The 19,043-nt window shown below is 52.3% G+C and overlaps 1 protein-coding gene across 2 annotated transcripts in view; it reads left to right on the top strand.

Annotated features, from left to right (window-relative positions):
• Window positions 1–4,100: 4,100 nt before the first annotated feature.
• Window positions 4,101–19,043, top strand: part of NUP160 (nucleoporin 160) — a 30,441-nt gene continuing 15,498 nt past the window's right edge. For both annotated transcript variants that reach the window (XM_067295856.1, XM_067295857.1), the window contains exons 1-18: window positions 4,101–4,307; window positions 4,439–4,649; window positions 6,228–6,450; window positions 6,840–6,918; window positions 7,904–8,018; window positions 9,234–9,392; window positions 10,384–10,461; window positions 10,705–10,802; window positions 11,600–11,684; window positions 12,168–12,236; window positions 12,594–12,677; window positions 13,592–13,762; window positions 13,906–14,005; window positions 15,786–15,951; window positions 16,579–16,694; window positions 16,800–16,960; window positions 18,373–18,506; window positions 18,836–18,906. In XM_067295856.1, the coding sequence (XP_067151957.1) occupies window positions 4,105–4,307; window positions 4,439–4,649; window positions 6,228–6,450; window positions 6,840–6,918; window positions 7,904–8,018; window positions 9,234–9,392; window positions 10,384–10,461; window positions 10,705–10,802; window positions 11,600–11,684; window positions 12,168–12,236; window positions 12,594–12,677; window positions 13,592–13,762; window positions 13,906–14,005; window positions 15,786–15,951; window positions 16,579–16,694; window positions 16,800–16,960; window positions 18,373–18,506; window positions 18,836–18,906 (2,323 nt within the window). In that variant the 5' untranslated portion in view covers window positions 4,101–4,104. The remainder of the gene's footprint in view (window positions 4,308–4,438; window positions 4,650–6,227; window positions 6,451–6,839; window positions 6,919–7,903; window positions 8,019–9,233; window positions 9,393–10,383; window positions 10,462–10,704; window positions 10,803–11,599; window positions 11,685–12,167; window positions 12,237–12,593; window positions 12,678–13,591; window positions 13,763–13,905; window positions 14,006–15,785; window positions 15,952–16,578; window positions 16,695–16,799; window positions 16,961–18,372; window positions 18,507–18,835; window positions 18,907–19,043) is intronic.

The raw sequence follows: 19,043 nt of genomic DNA, 5'->3' as shown, positions 1-19,043 counted from the left end.
CCCGGCTTCATCCCGGGAAGGGGGCCAGGCCGAGAGCCCCGCGGGCGGCGAGGGATCGCCGGGGGGCCGGAGAGGCGAGGTGCTGAGCTGGGAAGACCGGAGCGCCCCCCCCTCACCCCATCCCACGTGCCGGGGCCCAGCGCCCCGCGGCACCTGCCGGCACTAGAATGGTGCCATTCTGCGGGTGGGCAGACAGAGCGCTTTGTGCCGCCGGGCGCCGGGCTCTCGCCTTCGCCGCTCAAAGGCAGGATTGTTCGGGGCCTGCCACCCCCGGCGCTGAGCGCACGGCCCAGCCCCCAGCCGGGTGCCAGTTGCAGGGCCGTTCGGTGCGTGTGTGCGGCGGGGGGGGGGGGAGCGTGCGGTCCCCAGGCCACGCACCCGGCCATGCCGTGCCCGCCGCAGGGTGCGAGGTCCCGGCGGGGCTTTCCGTGCCTGGCCGGTGCCCCGTGCAACCTCGGGGTCCCCCCTTTTGGCCGAGCGGTGCCCAGCAGGCCCCTGGTTCCTCGTCCCTCCGCCTCACCTTTGCTGGTGTGCAAACGAACATGCAAACGAGCTTTTTTGCGTGCAGCCCTTCCCCGTAGCGGCACGTGCCGTGCGACTCCCCGCTACCCGGCTGCCACGGGAAGGGAGCCGCGCCGCCCTTGCTGTCCCTGCAGCGCGGAGCTGCTCTCCGGCGTGCTGCTGAGCGAGCGGCCGCTGCGGCTGTACGGGTCACCACCGGGGTTCAAAGCTTGGGAGCGGCAGGGTGACTCGGAGCAGAGCTGGAGCCGAAGCCAGGGCAGGTGATGGCGGCACTGGAGCAGGGCGCTGCATCCCAGGGCTGTGGTCCGGATGCATTTCCCTGCCCCGGGGCCGTGACCAGCCTCGCTCGCGCCCGGCGGGGCCGCCCGTGCACCCGGAGCACCGTGAAACACCCCACGTGTTAAAACGATCCCGCTAGGCACACGGAAGGCACTCTTCCCCCGCTGCTCCTGGAGCCTGATGGAGCTCGGACAGCACTCACGCAGAAAGCATGGAGGTGCGGGATGCAGCTGCCTGCTCTGCTCCGGGGCCGCCCCGGCTGCTGCCACCATTGCAGCCAGCCCCATCCCGCAGCCTGGGCTGGGGAAGGCGTGGGAACGTGCTGGCAGCTGGCTGCAGCGGCCCGGAGGCAGAGCCGCAGGCTCGCGCGGGGGTTGCAGCGAGCTTGGCGGCACCGGCTCGGCCCTGGGAGCAGAGCTTCTTGCAGGCCCGGGCTGAACTGCTGGAGAAGGGGAAATCAGGTTGCTCCGGATTCACTCCCTGCTTCGGCACTTCCCCAAACAGGAGCCTGTCCCTGTGCTTCAGCAGACACTTTCTTTGGAGAGCCGTGCCACTCGCGGGGGAAATTCGCCCAGCTAAACAGGTAGAGCCAGCACTGCCACACGGCGCGCTCGCTGCTCTCCGACCTTTCCCGGCTCTAGCAAAGCACACCGGAAAATTCCCGTCACACTTCTCCGCCCTGCCCGCCCGCAGCCCCGACAGAGCGCGTCGTGCCGGAGCTGCCCCACCACGGGGGCGTCGGGATTTCCCGCGCTGGCGGCACGACCAAACCCGCTCCTGCCTCTGCAGGTTTTCTTGCGGGGCCCTTCGGTGTGGTATCGGGGCTCCCTCGGGGTACAGGGTGCGCATGCGTGCCCGGCACGGCGGGGGAGGGATAGCATGCGGATGGTATGTTGGAGCCCCGTGCCGGCGCACGGCAGGACGGCGGCTGTGAAGGTCGCAGCCGTCCCTTTGCCCTTGGGTTCGGCTGCTGCAGCCGAGAGCCGCGGTTAACCCTTTGAGCAGCCACCCAGCTGCATCAGGCTCCCAAAAAACACCCTCCCGTTTAGCCTCGCTGCCTCCGGGTCTGCGTTACGAGGCAGCAGCGATCCCCCTCCGACTCTCCCCAAACACCCCGGGCCGCCGGGGCCGGGCCAGCCTCCCGCCCAGGTCCGCACTGGGGCACGGAGACTCGGCCAGTCCCCTCTGCCTTCCCAGCGTCTTTCCCTCCATTCCCCATCCTGGCTTGCTGCCGTGGACCAGATCCAGCCCACACGGTCCAAATGCACCAATTTCTACCGCGGTCAGGGTTTTCAGGAGCCAGGGGATCCCCGAATTCACACAACACCCTCCCCGCCTTTTTGGAGTTCCTCTGGTCCAAATCCAGGACGACGATATCTTCACATAACGCTAGCGACTTCCTCCCGCTTTTGTGCCGTCTGGAGGGGTCAAGCCGGTTTCTAGCATCGCCCCAGACTGGCCCCCCTCATCCTCACCTGGGGTTATTCCTCCCCAGGATCCAGCCGAGACCCCTCGGCGTCTAGATTTCGCTAGAGCGGGGACCAGATGAGGGCGACCACCGAGCCACCGCCGGCGGCGAAGGCGCCGAAGCCACCGAGCGGCCAGGCCCGCGGTCCCCAGCGCTGGTGGCAAACAGCCAGGGCAAAGGGAGCGCGGCGGGCAGCGCCGATTTGCGTACCTGCAACCCGAGAGGCGCCCGACAAAGCGGGAATTGAAAGGGCGGCGCGTTATCTCCCATCTGACAAGGCAGGGCGTCCTCGTGGCCGCCGCGGGCCGAGCCTCCGCCAGGTTGCCGGCACGTTTTGCCCGGGCGCGGGGCGCGCGACGAAGGCGTCCCCTTGCCGAAGGCACGTTGTTCGCAGCTGGTATTAGCATCAGATGGTTTCGAGCTACCGAGGGTCTCCTGCACGCTTAGCCGAGCGCCGGGGTTTGGGAGATTTCCCCTGCGAGGCTTTGCAAGCCCCGGGGATTTGGCCGGCCGCTGGCTCCCCGGGGCCGTCCCCGTACGAGGGGTCCCTCCGACCCGCCGCCTGGGAGGACACCGGGACAGGGCCGCCTGCGGTGGGCAGATGGTTGTGCAACACGGGGGTGTTTCGGGCCCCCCTCCTGTGGGGGGCGGGGGTGGTCTGGGGCATGTCCCATGCCTTCTCCCACATGCCCTACCCTGGGCGCCATCTCTATCCCTCAGGCCCTGGCTCCTCTCCCCCAGGCTCCAACCCCTCTCCCCCGCCCTGGTTCCTCTTCTCCAGGCCCCTCTCCCGCAGCCCGTCTCCCCCAGGACCCAGCCCCTCACCCCCCAAACCCTCACCCCAGGCCCTATCCCCTGTCCTCCAGGTCCCATATCCCAGCATCTCTCCCCTCTGCCCTGGACCCTCTCCCCATCTCCTGTCCTCCAGGCCCCATATCCCAGCACCTCTTCCCCTGCCCTGACCCCTCTCCCCATGCCTTCTCCCCCAGGCCCCATATCTCAGCGCCTCTCCCCCATAACCCAGCCCCTCTCTCCTGCCCCCCTCCCCCCTGGACACATATCCCAGAGCTTCTTCCCCTGCTCTGGCTCCTCTCCTCCAGCTCCCATATCCCCACACCTCTTCTCCGTCCCCAGCCCCTCTCCCCCAGGCTCCTTATCCCAATGCCTCTCCCCCTGCTCTGGCCCCTCTCCCTCAGGCCCCCTATCCCAGCCCCTCTCTTCCCCTCCTGGCCCCTCTCCCTCAGGCCATCTGGTCCCAGCCCCTCTCTTCCCCTCCCGGCCCCTCTCCCTCAGGCTCCCATCCCAGCCTCTCTCCCCCAGGACCCCTATGCCAGCCCCTCCCCTCCTGGCCCCTCTCCCTCAGGCCCCCTGTCCCAGCTGCTCTCCTCCCCTCCCCTCCTGGCCCCTCTCCCCTGGGCCCCCTGTCCCAGCCGCTCTCCTCCCCTCCCCTCCTGGCCCCTCTCCCTCAGGCCCCCTGTCCCAGCCCCTCTCCTCCCCTCCCCTCCTGGCCCCTCTCCCTCAGGCCCCCTGTCCCAGCCCCTCTCCTCCCCTCCCCTCCTGGCCCCTCTCCCTCAGGCCCCCTGTCCCAGCCCCTCTCCTCCCCTCCCCTCCTGGCCCCTCTCCCTCAGCCCCCCTGTCCCAGCCCCTCCCCTCCCGGCCCCTCTCCCTCAGGCCATCTGGTCCCAGCCCCTCCCCTCCCCTCCCCTCCCGGCCCCTCTCCCCCGGCTCCTCCCCCCCACCCCCGCTCCCGCCCGCTTCCCGTGGTGCCCTGCGGCGCCGCTTTCCCGTGGTGCCCCGCGCGAGCGGGCGGGCGGGAAGGCAGGCGGCGGCGGAAGATGGCGGCGGCGCTGGCGGAGCGGAGCTGCCTGGAGCTGAGCGGGGCGGCGCGGGGCCCGCCGCGGCGGGTGCGGGAGGTGGCGTTCAGCCCGCCGGGCATCGCCCCGGCCCCCGCCGGCCGCTACGGCGACAGCGCCGGCGGCTTCTGCTACCAGGAGAGCTCCCAGCTCGCCGCCGTCACCAGGAACCGCTTCATACACTGGTGAGTGGGCCCGGGCCCGCCCCCGCCGCCGGCACCGGCACCGTCTCGGCCTGGGCCTGGGCCTGGGCCTCTCCCGTCCCCCCGGCTGGGCCCCCGCGCCTCCCGCCGTGCCCGCTCTGCTCTGCCCACAGGACCACGTCGGGGGATGCGGTGGAGCTGGTGGAGGAGTCGCTGGACATCAACCTCCTCAACAATGCGGTGCGGCTCCGCATCCAGGGCTGCCCGCTGCTCCCCGGCGGCGTGCACGTGTGCGAGGTGCAGAGCCACCTCGTCATCCTTCTCGCCACCGCGCAGACCGTGCACCGCCTGCTCCTGCCGCACCCTGCCCGCATGTACCGCAGCGTGAGTACCGGCACCTGCCTCTCCCGGGGGTCCTGTGCATAGGCGTGACATGCAGGTGCTTCCAGGACCTCCTGCCTGACCTCCTGCCGTGCCAGGCACCCACCTCAGTCCTCCAAGTAGGCAGAGCCCTCAGGAGAGCACCTAAATGAGTTGCAAGATAGCAGAGACTTCAGGGTGTTTCCCATCAAGATGGGGACGTGGTGGTACTTCCAGTGCTGTTGCTGGGCTTCCTGCAAACCTGGTAATACTATATTGCAGTCATCATGCCTGTGTCCTGTGGGCTGACTGGGTATAGAAACATTTACGCTGAATTGCTAACGAATACAAAGCAGAGCTCTTCCTGTGCCTTTTGGAGTTGGACACACAGATCCATGGGAACTTGAATATTCCTTCTTAGCAGATTGTTTTGTAGCTGTGTGAGCAGGATTTATGTCCTGCGCTGGAACTGTCTGGTGTTTCCAGAGGCATAGAGCTGGAGTGTCAGTTTAGGGGCCTCTCTTTAGTTTCATGGGAAACTTTGTGGCTTAATTTCTTACTCAAATGACCTGCTAACTTTCCTAGTTAAGCTGCTTTTTAATTGTTATAAACTGCTAAACTCACGCGTCCTCTAATTTTTGGCCAAATGCAGCAGGCTTGTTTATCAGTGCAAGGTAGATCTCTATGTGGAATTGAAAACTGCTGGAAGAAGTATCTGTCAGTTTGGAGGAAAAATCTGGAAATCTCTCACTTCATGCAGAACTGAATTTAGTCAGACTGCATGTATGGATGAGTCGGTGGCCATCAGAATAAGATTTACAGCGTTTCCATATTTACAGTGGCTTGGTCTCACTCTGGCAAGCTCCTCATCCTTCTTGTCTCTAGTCGCATTCTTGCCTTTGGCTATGGTTGTTGCGTGTATTTGTTGTGATGTTGTATTTGCTCTTTGCAGTTCTTAGGCCAGGCATCGCAACCCGGGACAAAATAGTGTTTGGAGGTAGGAACTGAGCAGTTCGGAGAAAGAAGGCTTGGGTGGGTGTGTAACTTGTCCTGTATAAATAGTGAGGTGTATAATCTTTTTTTGTTTCATGTGGAAGATCGATCTTATGCAAAAACTACATTACATATATCTCTCTGATGGGACCTTTTTTCCTCATGCCTCTGTCTAGGTGTCTCTTGGAGAAATTATCATCTCTTGCTTTTAGGGTTCAAACCAGCGTTTCCAAGCGGTGATGCTGTGCTTTTGCAGAGCTGCTTGCTTTCTGGGACCTGTTACCGATGTTTTGTTATGAGCTCTCTCAAAGCAGCTGATAGAAGCGGGACTAGAGGACTCCTTTGGGGATGTTAGCTTATGTGAGGGAGGGAGAGAGCATTCTGCTAGAAAATTACGTGTTTTAAATCCCTTTGATATCTGCCCTTAAAGGTCATGGGTTAAAAGTGAGGAAAACAAAAAGTGGTAGTGACCAGAGAGTTCTTACCAGAAAGATCCTTTTTATAAAGTAGCAGAGTTGCAACTGTTGTTCCACCTGCGTTTGGTTGTTTTTCCATGGCTGCGTATCCGTGCTCAGGATTTGTACTCGTTTCTCTGTTTCCCATTTCCAGGAGCTGATAACGGAGAGCCAAATGCAGTCCGTGTTTACAGATATTGGCAAAATCAACTTCAGAGATCCTTCAAATTACTACGTGATTCCCAGCATGCCAGGCCTAGCGTCTAATTCTGTTGCCTCGGCGGCTTGGCTTAGCAGCGAGGGAGAGGCTCTCTTTGCTCTGCCTTCTGCTTCGGGAGGAATCTTTGTCCTTAAGCTGCCTCCTCACGACGCACCTGGTAAGGAGTGGGACCAGGCTGTGTCTGCAAACCCGTATCTTTATGAAGCGCAGTTTAGTGTTGTCCTGCACGCTAACAAATAGCCTTGCCTGGACAGAAACACCCATTCCACACGGGATATGTTTTAGGATATGCTGTGTGTGTGTCACTGTGGTCTTTGCAGTTGTGCTGGTGCATCTTAGCCTGTCCAGTAATATCCCTGTTTAGGCTTTGAGCTTCAGCTGTTTCTGATTTTTATCCTGTGTGTCTTATAATTTCGCTACACACATGTGCGTGCGTGCACACACGCCCTTCTGCATCAGGTCTACGAAGTCCCTTGTTGGTGGAAGTAAATTCTCTTGTTAACAAATACTCAATGTGTTTTTTAATATTGCTTTTTATTTTGAAAGGAACAGTTTCAATTGTGGAACTGAAACAGAGCTCAGTGGTGCAGCGTTTCCTTACTGGTTGGATGCCAACTGCCATCAGGTTAGTGTTTGGTGACAAATAAATGGAAAAAAATTTTATTATTATTATTATTATTATTCCCTCATATGGAGGCCCTTAGTGTTTCTAGCTGAAGTCAAAGATAAATACAAAGAAGTCAGCATCTATAAATACTTTGTCAAAAAGGTTAAGTAACTTGGTCACCGGATCCAGCACGGCGCTGAAGTTGGGACTTCAGGGCTGGATTAGTTCATCTTTTTGGGGTCCTGCTGGTTCTGTGTGTCCACGTCTATGAATATATTACATCTAGTAATTGGGCTCTGAGGATTTACTCAGGATATGGCTCACAGCCAGGGCAGATTAAGGATTGCAACGGTTGTACGTTGCTGTCCTTGTTCTGAAGTGCCAAGCTCGCTGCTGATCGGTTCATGTTATGTGTAGATGATGCCAGACATGCTGTGTGCCTGTGGGGCTCAATTTTGGGCTGTAATTGTTATGGTGCCTAAGAGTGCAAAAACAAATTCTAAGTCCTGCTGTATTGTTATCCGAAAATTGGAGCAAGTCCCCCAGCACCTTGACTTGGACCGTCAGTGGTGCATTGGTTGGGGCTGGTCATAGCAGTGCTTCCATCTGGATTTTTAACTCCAAGGTGTCGTGGTTGTTTCAAAGGTGCGTTCATCCAGGTTTTGGGCGTTATCAGTGGGGTGGGATCCTCCGCGCCTCGGACACTGAGCAACACAGCCCGCCTCTGAAACGCTGCTGTGTTAGCGCATTGCTCGTCCACCTGCATCTGCGCTCTTAGAACGGGCAGGGGCACTTAGCGATACTGAAGAAATGAGTGTTTTGTATCCCTCATGTATATGACTGTCGCAGCTGCACTGTCCTTTGCCTCTTTCCTTGTGGTCTGAGACCACTGCCTTTTTTTTACCTTATTTTAAATGCAGCGTGATAGAAACCATGTGTCTTGGATCTATGCAGTACCCTTGATTTTTCCTTTAATCCTTTGAAATAATACTTGTATTTTCAGAGGTGACTGTGGCCCGTCAGACCTGCCGATCAGCCTCTCTGTTCACTGCCTAGATCATGATGCCTTTCTCTTTGCTCTCTGCCAGGACCATAAACTTAGAATGTGGTCCTACAAGGTGGGTGAGGCCTGTGTTCAGGGAGTAACATCTTCCGTTGCCGGTTGTTTGCTGCTTGGGTGACGCTTAGAGGCTTGAGAAACGAAGGCTGCTTGGTTAGCGTAGATTTGATCCGGTGTTAAATTGTCTTCTGGTCAACTTCTACTCGCTGGGATTTGGGCAATCTGTGGAGATTATCGTAGCTTGTGTTTGTAGTTCTACTTGGAAAATAGATGAGTTTTCTGTACGGCAAAGCCTTTTACATAAGGCAGAACATAGTATTAGCAGCTTATCTGCAAACTCACGAGAGCGTTCAGGAAGGCAGGCAGGAGCACTTCAAGGGATGAGAAAGCATGCCGAATGGATTTTCTGTTGTTTTAGAGGTAATAAGAGCATCTCTGTAACATGGCTCCTTGTCAACAAGAAGTTAATAAAAGCCTCGGCTAGCTGAATGCCACTTGCTCCAAATATCAGTGCCAAAGTTAATCAACCGGACGCAACTGCTTTCATGGCTCATCTGCGCTGGAATGTGCGCGTGTGTTAAGGGAGGGAGAGGGAAGCTTTGTTGTACATGCCTGTACTTTCAAGGCCCGTGCTCGGTGGGAGAGAGCATGGGCGAGATGGGGAAAGCTAAGCAGCGCTAAAGAATGATTCAGGTACATGCACGGATGCTTTGCTTGCCTCCTTAGGGAAAGGTCTGTGCAGACTTTGCGCGTGCTGCTCCTCAGAAAGCAGCTCAGAGGAGCACCAAAGGTGATGTGCTAGCTCTTAAACCAGGCTGGTGTGGTATTGGGAGAGACCAGTCTCTCGGTATTGAGGATCAAATGGAGAGGAAGGGAATGGGAGATGATGGAGAGGGAGAGACGGCCACCAAATCCAGAATCCCCTGGTTCTCTGAAAGCAGGGGCTATAGCTTCAACACCGAGTGGTTTCTCGACGGCCACTGTCTTGGCTTGCCTTATTCATGTTTTCGTAGGAGTGACTTCCGCGTATAAAACTTCCTACTCTGGAAACAAGGAAGCTCTTCTGTTTGTGTGTGTGTTGCGGTCCTCACCATGCTGGCCCCCGCTCCATGCAACAAGTGCTAATCTGACTAATGAGGGAGAAGGTGGGGGGGGGTGAGAGAGGGACAGAGTGAAAGTAGCGGAAGGGAAGGGGGGAAGATTGAGAACCTGCCCATCTGCTTCAATCCGGAGTTTTCCTATGCTACTTGTCTGATTCCTTTATTTTGGGCAGGATCAAATGTGCCTGATGGTTGCAGACCTTCTGGAGTTCATGCCAGTCAGCAGGGACCTGCGGCTTGCGGCTGGGACCGGGCACCGACTGCGACTGGCTTTCTCCCAGTCACTGGGGCTTTATCTCGGCGTGTATATGCACGCACCCAAGCGAGGGCAGGTATGCTACAAACGTGTCTTTCTGGGCCTGCGCCGAAAGTGCATTTTCCTCCTTGGATTTGAGTTTGTGCGTGAGGCACCAAATGGAGAAAAGTTTCATGTCTGACCCTCTGGAGAGAACGCTACTTTCCGAATAAACATTTGTGCTCTTGAAGCACTGCAAGACACACGTGCCCTTGCTTTGGGGGTGGAATTCCCTGTGGAACTAAGATGATCTGTGAGTGCTAGTTCACTTGTTCACCTCCTGTTCCGGTAGGATCCCAAAAGCACGTTCGTGCCGTGGGAAAGTGAAAGGTCTGAAAGTAGCCAAAAGCATGGAAATGCCAATAAGTGTATTTATGTTGGGCTCCTGGGAGCGTACAAATGTATCACTGTGCATTGCCAAACGTTGACTACTGTAGAACTCCAGCTTCATGTAGTGAATAATAAATTTAGCAGGACAGAAATGACAGTGCTGTCATCTGTTGGACAGCTTACCCTTTCAGTTCTCCAGGGTATTCAAACTTCTGCTGTCCCTCTAATGCTGTGTTCACTCTTGTCAGAACATGCAGAGCTTGGTTTGCAACAAGTGGCCTGAGGATGCAGAGCTTTTTCCATCTTGCTCTCCTCACTTGCGTGCATCATCTTGTCATTAGCAGTAACCAGGAGTATTGTCATCATTTTTTTTCTGTTGCAATCTTTCAAAAGAGGGCTAGAAATCCTTCAAATTCAGGACAGAAATTAAAGTGTCCTTCCCAAGAAGGCCGATGTCAGTGCGTGGCATAGAGGGTTGGCTTGGTTAGGTCCACGCTCATGTGTGCCAAGGAGAGTGAGTGCATGGTGTGTTCTGCTTGGCCTTAATCTCAGCCAGGCAGCTTTGGCATCAGGTGTCAGGTGACTGTAGCATCGAAGCAAAAAGTGTGACGGGAGAGACAAGTTTCCCTGTGGTGTGCTGACTCTTGGCGTAGATACTGACGTATCTTTAGCAAATAACTTACGAGATGTGTTTGTAGTTCTGTGTCTTCCAGTTGGTGAGCACCGAGAGTAACCGCTACAGCCTCGACCACATATCATCGCTGTTCTCCTCTCAGGTGAGTGCTCAGCCCGGCCTCTCTCGGAAAGTCCTGAGGCAACAGAAGGAGGGTTGCTTGCTGAAAGGTGCAGAGTCTCTAAAGAGGCCTGGACTTAGGGATTTTGCTGTGAATAAACAAGAATTTTCTTTTCCAGCTGTGGTTAAATGAATCAAGGGAATGCTTTGCTAGTATTAACTACACATGTTTCTCTGCCGTACTTGTATTTATGATAAGAAAGTAAATCTGTGCTGTATCTTCTAGGAGACCCTTGTTGATTTTGCCTTAACCTCGGCTGAGATCTGGGCGCTGTGGCACAACGAAGAGAACCAAACCGTTGTGAAATATATCAATTTTGAGCAGTGAGTTTCTGCACTGGATTGCTGGAGTTGATAGCCTGGCAGGGGGTAACTTCATGAGCGACTGGAGATTAAAAAATAGCACTGATCTAGCACCTCTACTCTTTTGCTGTCCTGGTACTGCTTTACTGACTTAAGTGCGTCAAGATGCAGCGGTACCTAGTTCTTCCTCTTGCGGAGTTTGTGTCAAATGCACAGCTGGGTTTTCCTGCAGTGCAGATTACTTGGACTTTTTTTTGTCCTGCTTTATGATAAAGCTACAGCTCAACTGCAGGAATGTGAAAAATGTCGAAAGCCAGACAGGCTTGCTGTGAGTGGAATCTGCTGCAAGTGTCGGAGGGAGGGTTGTACTTTCCCGACAGCTCCTTCAAAACTGGCTGGTCTCTTCCAAGAAAGATCTTGCTTTGAAAAGACCAGTGATGTGAAAGTGTCAGCCTTATTTTTATAAAGCTGGGAGGGTAGATTTATTTATTTTTTAATTTATTTATTTACATTATTTATTTATCTACCAGTCAGTCTGAGGAAGAGTTGCTTGGTGAGCACTTGTGAAGGAGAGAACATTGATATAAATGAAGGAATCGTGTTGATTAGGCTCTGCTGGCTAAACCTGTCATTCGTCACTTGGTCAAAGTTACTCTGTTAACAAATCTGAGGGGCTGTGGTTGCTTTAAATTCCGTGATGACTGGTGACAATGACAAATTTGGTTCAGGTGACTGCTCACAGAGGCTCTGTGTTATAGTACTGCAATGCAAAGCTGATGGTTTTGTTTCTGTTTGTTTTTTTTTCTTCCTTCCTCCAGAAATGTTGCGGGCCAGTGGAACCAGGTCTTTGTGCAGCCACTACCTGAAGAGGAAGTGACGGTTCGACATGACCAGGACCCCAGGGTGAGCCGGCTATAAAATAACGAGAAGTATTGAAACTTCCCTGCCCAGAAGGAGAACATTAGGACAATTCAAGTGTACAATGTATATCTTTATTCTGAGTCTTGACCTTTGACCCTCTTAAAATTCCTCCAAATTAAAGGGGGCAAGACTTAGCCTCTGTTATCACAGTGTTAAAGCACTGAGCATGGTTATTAAGCCAGAAGTAGAGGGAAGAGGAAATTTTCAAGTCAATTAACAGCAAGCCTTGAGTCAAAACACACAAACAGAATCCAGAGTGTGTGGGAAGCTGTGTTCAGTCATGGGAACTGAAAAGGGAGTGAAAGGGGAGAAGTTAGAGCAGGTGGGGGATTCTGAACTGAAGCTGGAAAGAAACACGGATCTGGGGGTGGGTTTGAGAATGGGAATAAGGACCAGAAGCAGTGTTTTTAAATGCTGGCCTTTTGGCATATGTCTGTCTTTAAATTAGTCTTGTTCTTTTCATAGGAAACCTACCTGGAGTATCTCTTTATGCCCGGCCGGTTCACAAATGCAGCTATCCAGAAGGCTTTACAGGTTAGTATGAGGGTTTTTTTTTTGCTCTCTCCGTTCAGCCTCTCCTGAGGCCTCCTGTGGAAGCCCATAGGAGGGTACAAGAAAGAGCCGGTGTTAAGGTGCGCAGCACTTTTCTTGGCCCCAGTACACAGGCCTCTGCTGCCTGTTGGAGGGCCTGGAGCTTCCTCCATTTCCATAGGAAGAGTGAAGCTGGCTGTACCTCCACGTTTCATTAGAAACCAGCCATCTTTCTATTATGTGTGTCCAACAAAGCACTGGATGGTGCTGTCTTGTTTGTTTGACATCATTGAGTGCTGCTGAAACTTGGAGAGACAGGTCTCTTGGTTGAAAGTAAAAGTTTGCTCTACTGCTTTTTAGATCTTTTCTCAAGGAACTGAGAGACACTTGGATCTGACATGGGATGAGTTAAAAAAAGAGGTTACCTTGGCTGTGGAAAGTGAGGTGAGACTTTTCCTGTCATCTTTTGTTCATGCATCCGTTATATGTATCATTTAGATGATTCAGTGAAGTTAAATGAGATGCACAAGTGACCCGAGGCCTTATTTGGTCTTTGCCTCTCTAAGGGAGTTATTTATTTATTTAAGGATATAAAAATCTCCATCTTTCCTGCTTGTTTTTTTCCATTCCCTCTTTCCTTTCTGGAATCTGTTCTTCTTGCTGGATTTTCTGCTGTTTCTTCTGCCTGGGTACACTTTTCAGGGAGTCCTGGTCCCACATCATGTGCTGCCTATTCCAGCTCCCCTGTCCTGGGTGCTGGCTAGCAGCACACAGATCTATTGCTCATAGTTTTGGACACCAGAAGATGTGTCCAAGCCTGGGGCACCTGTAGGGGACCTAGGGAAACCTATCTGAAAATCAACTCACTGTCCTTTTGGCTCTGAATTTCCCCCATTTTATCCTACTTGTCCAGATTTTACTCTCATATGCCTGATTCTCTAAGCTCGCATTCCTACCTGCAGTTCATCCTTGGGGCTGTTCAGACTATTGCTATGAAGTTCATGGAAAGAAGGCAGTTTCATATATCCTCTATAACAGCTGTCTTGCATGATATTTTTAAAAGGGATCTGCAATGCTGCTTTTTGTTTTGACACCGTCGGTGCTTCTTTATATAGGGTTGTATAGAAATGGTTCCTGTGAGCCTTGTTCCCTTGCTGTTTGCTGTGTAATTCACCGCCATAGGAAAAAAAAAATTGTCTGTAAAGCGGTGGGGAAAAGAACTAACAGGTGTTTACCAGTCCTTAACCATGTAAACGTGTGACACTGGTCATGAGGGACAAAACCGCAGTCCAAGCACTGCGGTTTTTCTCTTTGGTCGCTGCCTGTACTCATCTGAAGTCCTGTTTTGGTCCCCCCAGTTCCACAGCAGTGTGACAGAATACGAATGCTCCCCTGAAGAGTTTTGGCAGCTGCAGGTGGAGTTCTGGTCCAAGTTTTATGCCTGCTGCCTTCAGTACCAAGAAGCGCTCTCACGGCCTCTGGCGCTGCACTTGAATCCTTATACCAACATGGTGTGCCTGCTGAAGAAGGTGAGGCTAAGCAGAAGTGGCTCGGGGCTCTTAGACCTGGGTGGCCAGTTGAAGCAGTGATCTGCAGGGAATTGTAGCATGTTCTTCTGACTGAGGCATGGATTTGGGGAGCTCAAAGAATGGGTTTCCCCTTCCTTTTCTAGGGGTCCCTGTCTTTCCTCGTGCCCTGCTCCATGGTGGACCATCTCTATCTCCTCTCTAATGAGCACCTACTGACTGAGGATGACGCTGCCATCTTTGATGGTAAGTGAGGAGATGCAGAGGCTCTTTCAATGCTGGATTCTGAAATAATGCATGTGAGGGAAGCCCTAGGCAGAGGGATGCGGGAGTTTCCATAGTGGCTCCTTGAAGTGCTCCTGACTCCGTGATTATCTGCATGGGTTCTAACTTTATTTTCTTATTTTGGTGCTTGCAGTAAATTTTATTTTGCAAAACCTGCCATAGTATTCAGACCAGGAGTTAAAAAATTATGTGACAAGGCTGAAAATCTGCCTTGGCTCATTTCAGATAACTTAAAAAGGAAGAATCCTAGATTTCAGGACACATGTTGCTCAGTGACAGGCATCTGCATTGGTGTAATTCTTTGCCCTTGTGGCATTCTAAAGTACCTGTGCAGGCTCCGGACATGTTAACTGGTGGCTTCTTCATGTCTACTCTTGGTGGGGTAGATCTGCCAGGATTGAACTCAATAGTGTGCTGGCAGGTTCTTCAGTCCTAGTGGGGAGATTAGGATTTGGAAGCTCAGTTTTCTATCCCCTAAATCGTTGCTTGATTCTCTAAAAGCTGCCAAGTGAATTCAAGCCCAGGCCAGGGCGGGCAGTTCCATCAAAAACACCCAGTCACACTACAGCTGGTGATCCCTTATAGGAGTTCTTCTTTATGTTAGTTCAGTTGGACGCTTGCTCAGTTTTGCGATGCCCACTGGGATCCTTAAGACCTATTCTGACTTGATGTGAGTGGTTCTGTTTCATAGAATTCCCCAATCTCTTCATCTTGCTGATGGAGTAAACTATAAAAGATTACGGACGAGAAGGCAACTTGTAATCCTATAGGTACTCTGGCACTCTGGGTTCAACTGTGCTGCTCTGCAGACTTATTTGTTTATTTTAAGCAAAATGATTTTGCATAAATATTTTCATGGAAGCTCTGAGGAAGGACTATGCAATTCCCTCTCTCCAGGAAGTAAATGCTGTGGAGTGTTCTTGATGTTGTTGCCACACTGCCCTCTATGCTTTGCTAGCCATGCAGTCACATGTTTCACAAAGAAAAAGGCAGTGGAAAATGTTACCTAAGTTCCACTTCCATGCTTGAGTGATTTTTTTTTTTTTTTTTTTTTTTAAAAAGAACCATCATCCTTTCGGTTGAGCTGTTTCTGCCTCTAAAGAAAGTTCTCCAAGGTTTGGAAGGAAAGCTGAAGGCCTGGAGAGCGGTGTTTCTTAGGAGGCTAGCAGTTTGTGCCCTGTCCCTTTCAAACTTCACAAAAAATGTTGCTTAATCTTTAAAAATATATATAAAATGCATTGCAAGCCAGTGATCGATCCTGTAATCCTCAAAAGTGAATTTTCAGATCACTTCTAAGAATGTGAAAACCCCCCTTCCACTGTGAGGGGTTGGGCTGCAAATGGATAACTGCTGTAATATGAGTATTTCCTGCTTGACAGATAAATTAGAACTAAGCTATGTGAGCCATTTGCTTTTGGTTTTCTTTGCTCTTACGCTGTACTAATTATTTCCTTTTAACTTGTAGCTGAAGAGAGGTCTTTGGATTTACTTTGATTGTTTTACTGTTGCATTAGTATTTTTTATTTTCCAAATCATAAAGCACAAGTCTTTCCTTTGCCAACTCCTAAGTTTTAATTTGGCCTTGTAGTTAGCAGTGAAGGGTCAATCTGACAAGCAGGGCTGAGACCAATCTGCTGCTAGTAGCTTTCTGAGATGAGGTGAACTAACTTGGTTTTGAATGGTCCTTCCATCTTCATTTTGAAATCTCTTGTGAATGTACAGTTAGATTCTTTCATTACAGATTTGGAGATGTCTCGTGATGTTGTCTGTCTTGTCCAGTGCCTTCGACTGATTGGAGAATCAATTTCCATGGAAATGGCATTCATAATGGAAATGGCTTGCTCCCGCCTCCAGCCTCCAGAAAAGGCTGCAGAGCAGATCCTGGAGGACTTGATAGCTAATGACACGTAAGGAGATATTTTACATAAACTCCCCCGTGAAGAGGTAGGAATGCCTGAGCAGAGACTGCCTGGAGCAGTCTTTGATTGGGGTCAAAATGCATTTGGGCATGTGTGGACTTTTCCTGCACTGCAGGAGACTTCTCCAGGCCCTCTCCGAGATAGGGGAACGTGGACGTTGGTGTCACTAGTGGGGTTTTCCTTCCAGACCCCCCTTGCTGTTGCCTGGGCCCTCCTGAGCAGAAATTTTAGCTGTTCTGGGGGGAGGTGCGAAGCAGGAGAGCTGAGTTCTGGCTAGGTGATCCTCTTTGCAGTGTGAAAGCAAGTGCCTGCGGACACTAACTAGAGGTCAGAGCCTTGGTCGTGCCCTGTGGTTAGTGTGCTAACCTCCTCCTGAAATCATTACCCTATGGAATGCCAGCTATCTGACTGTTATTTCCTGGTAGCCTGGGGGAGTGGAATAAATAGACTGGTCCCTGCAAGCACTGTAATAAAACTCAAAGCCAGAAGAGGATTCCCTTCAGGAATGTCCAAGCTGATCAGATACCCTCCCTTCCGGAGAGGATCACTAAGGGAGGACGAAGAACCCTCTTGAGTTCAAATGTCTCGTTGTCAATTAATTCTTTGTCTTTGCAGAGAAAATGTGATGGAGGACATTCACAGCAAATTGCAGGAGATCAGAAACCCGATCCATGCCATAGGAGTCCTTATCCGAGAAATGGACTATGAGACGGACACTGACATGGAAAGAGGTGAAAGCTCTAGAGCAGTATGTTCAACCTAGGAAAGCGGCAGCTGCTCTGCAAGGATTCTTGTTGATCTGGTTCCTACCTTATCCCAGTAATTTTGTCTTTCAGCTCAGCCTCTAAATATGCGCATGAACCTCACCCAGCTGTATGGTAGTGGTACTGCAGTCAACGTGGTTTGCTGGGGGGTGTGTAAGATTGCCACAATCCGTTTCCTGATCTGTCGGGACCTGTTGATCCTCCAGCAGCTGTTACTGCGGCTTGGAGATCCTGTGAGTATAGCCCTTGAAGCTACTGAGCGCGCTCTCGGTGCTTTGAACTTTCTGGATCTGGAGTTTGACTGATGCCAGATTCTGAGCTGTGTCTCCTCTGACAAAACGCTGGAGGCTGTTGGAACTAGCAGCAGGCTTTCGCAAGCCCTGTTCTTCTTATCCAGTGACTTCTGCCATCCTAAGTAAAGCAGTGCGCTGCTGACACACCCTAACTCCCTGTTTCTATACTGAGTACCCAGGAAATAGAAAGCAAAACTTTCTTTGCTCCCCTCTGTGGGAGGAGGACATCATTTCTAGCCTCCGATTCAAAATAGTGCTGCCTGGGCACATACAGTTCTTCCATCTATTCTCCATCACTCCCACCACCACTGTGCAGCCTAGAACGCCCAACCTGATGACTGTGGCCTTGTTCTCTGGCAGCACGGTGCACAGCACCTTTGTATCGTGGCAGTGGCATTTACCCAAAAGCTGTGATCTCACCTTCTCTGTGAGGGCTGCTTCAGCCAGTGTAAGCAGCCGCTGTGGTGGCAGCTGTGTTTGTGATTGTGGTGGACTGGTCTAGGTTGATCCTGTTGGCTGTGTGGCTGCACAAGCGATTGTGCTGATGGTTCGAGTGGAACACAAGGGATGGGAACAGGTCCCCAGGCAAGGGGAGCATTGTTTAAACCAATATTATTTACTTGGAATCATTAATGCTTTAGTTTCTTGATTTAAAAGAAATCTCCTTCTTCCTGGATAAGGTCACCCTGGTAGCACCTAGAGCATGTTGCAAGGTGTCCTTCTGGAGCCAGGCTTTCTCACAGACCAGTAAGGCATGTGACCTGTGCTGCTCGCTTGGTTAGGAACTGCTGTTTTCCCTCTTTGACATGCCTGTGTCCTTCACAAGTGTGGATTGCTTTCCTTTCCACGTCCCCTGGCCATGCTGCTTCTGACTGGAGCATGAAGAAATGCAGTCCCTGGACAGCAGAGCTAGGCTGGGAGATGGTCTCTGCAGCAAAGCTGTTTTCCCTCTAAGCAGCATTGTCGCAACAGTGCAAAGCCCCTCGTTGCTGGTGTCCCTGATATCAGCAGGCGCACCAAGTGTGGTGCTGGTGTTTGTAGTGTAGAGAAGCGGTCCTTATGCCCGTAGCTTTGCTTGTTCAACTTTCCCCATGTGGTCTGGGCCACCAGAAGAGTTTGTTCATCCCCTAGTACTAAGGTGACACTGTAATTTGTGTCTGGGTTGTTCTGGTACATGCAGGAGTATCGCTGTTGGTCTGAGTGGGTCTGGTTGACCGCCAGGCTGTTGGCCACCTTCACGTTAGCAGGAGGAATGAGTTGGGCCTGATACCAAACTTGCCGATTGTCCTCGTCTTGCTGTTGCTCTCTGGGCTTGGCCTCTTGGTGTGCCAACCTCTGTGGTTTCCTTGCAGATGGTTATGGGAGGGGGACAGCTGTTCCAGTCTCAGCAGGACCTGCTGCACCGCACCTCTCCTCTGCTCCTGTCGTACTATCTGATCAGGTGGGCAAGCCAGTGCCTCGCATCGGACGTCCCAGTTGACACACTGTAAGTCTCTACCTTTCCGCTCTGTCTCTGATTGATGTGGGTTTCTGCTAAATCCTCCTGAAATGCCCTTACCAGTATGAGAAGGTGGTGGTTGCTCTGGGAATCTCACTGTAGGAGTCAGGCCGTGCTGTTTTGGGGTTGTTTTTTCTTTTTTTTTCTATGTTTGAGTTGACTCCTTACACTTATGCTAATTCTGTGGCATGAGGGGTCAGTGCTCCGTGCACCGTTGCCTTTTCCAGTGGTAGGAGTGATTGGAGTTGAGCAATGAGTACGCTTAAAGCAGGGGGTGCCTTTTGTTGTCTTTTCACTGCTGGCTTTTTCTTCTCTAGGGAATCTAATCTGCAGCACCTGTCCGTATTGGAGTTAGCAGACACCACCGCCATGACACCTCATAAACTAGGTAAGATAGGTCCACAGTTCATCAGCTCTCAATTTTTGTTATTTATACTTCTTTAAGCTTGATAGTCGAATCTTTCAGAAGAGTCTGATTTGGGGGGATTCCTGATTTTGGAGCTTGACCACCTTCTCTCTAAATCA

This window comes from Apteryx mantelli, chromosome 4 (assembly GCF_036417845.1).
Source record: "Apteryx mantelli isolate bAptMan1 chromosome 4, bAptMan1.hap1, whole genome shotgun sequence".
In the NCBI taxonomy this organism is placed as follows: Eukaryota; Metazoa; Chordata; class Aves; order Apterygiformes; family Apterygidae; genus Apteryx; species Apteryx mantelli.
Note: the sequence above shows the minus strand (reverse complement) of the source record. Positions and strands in the feature narration are given on the sequence as shown.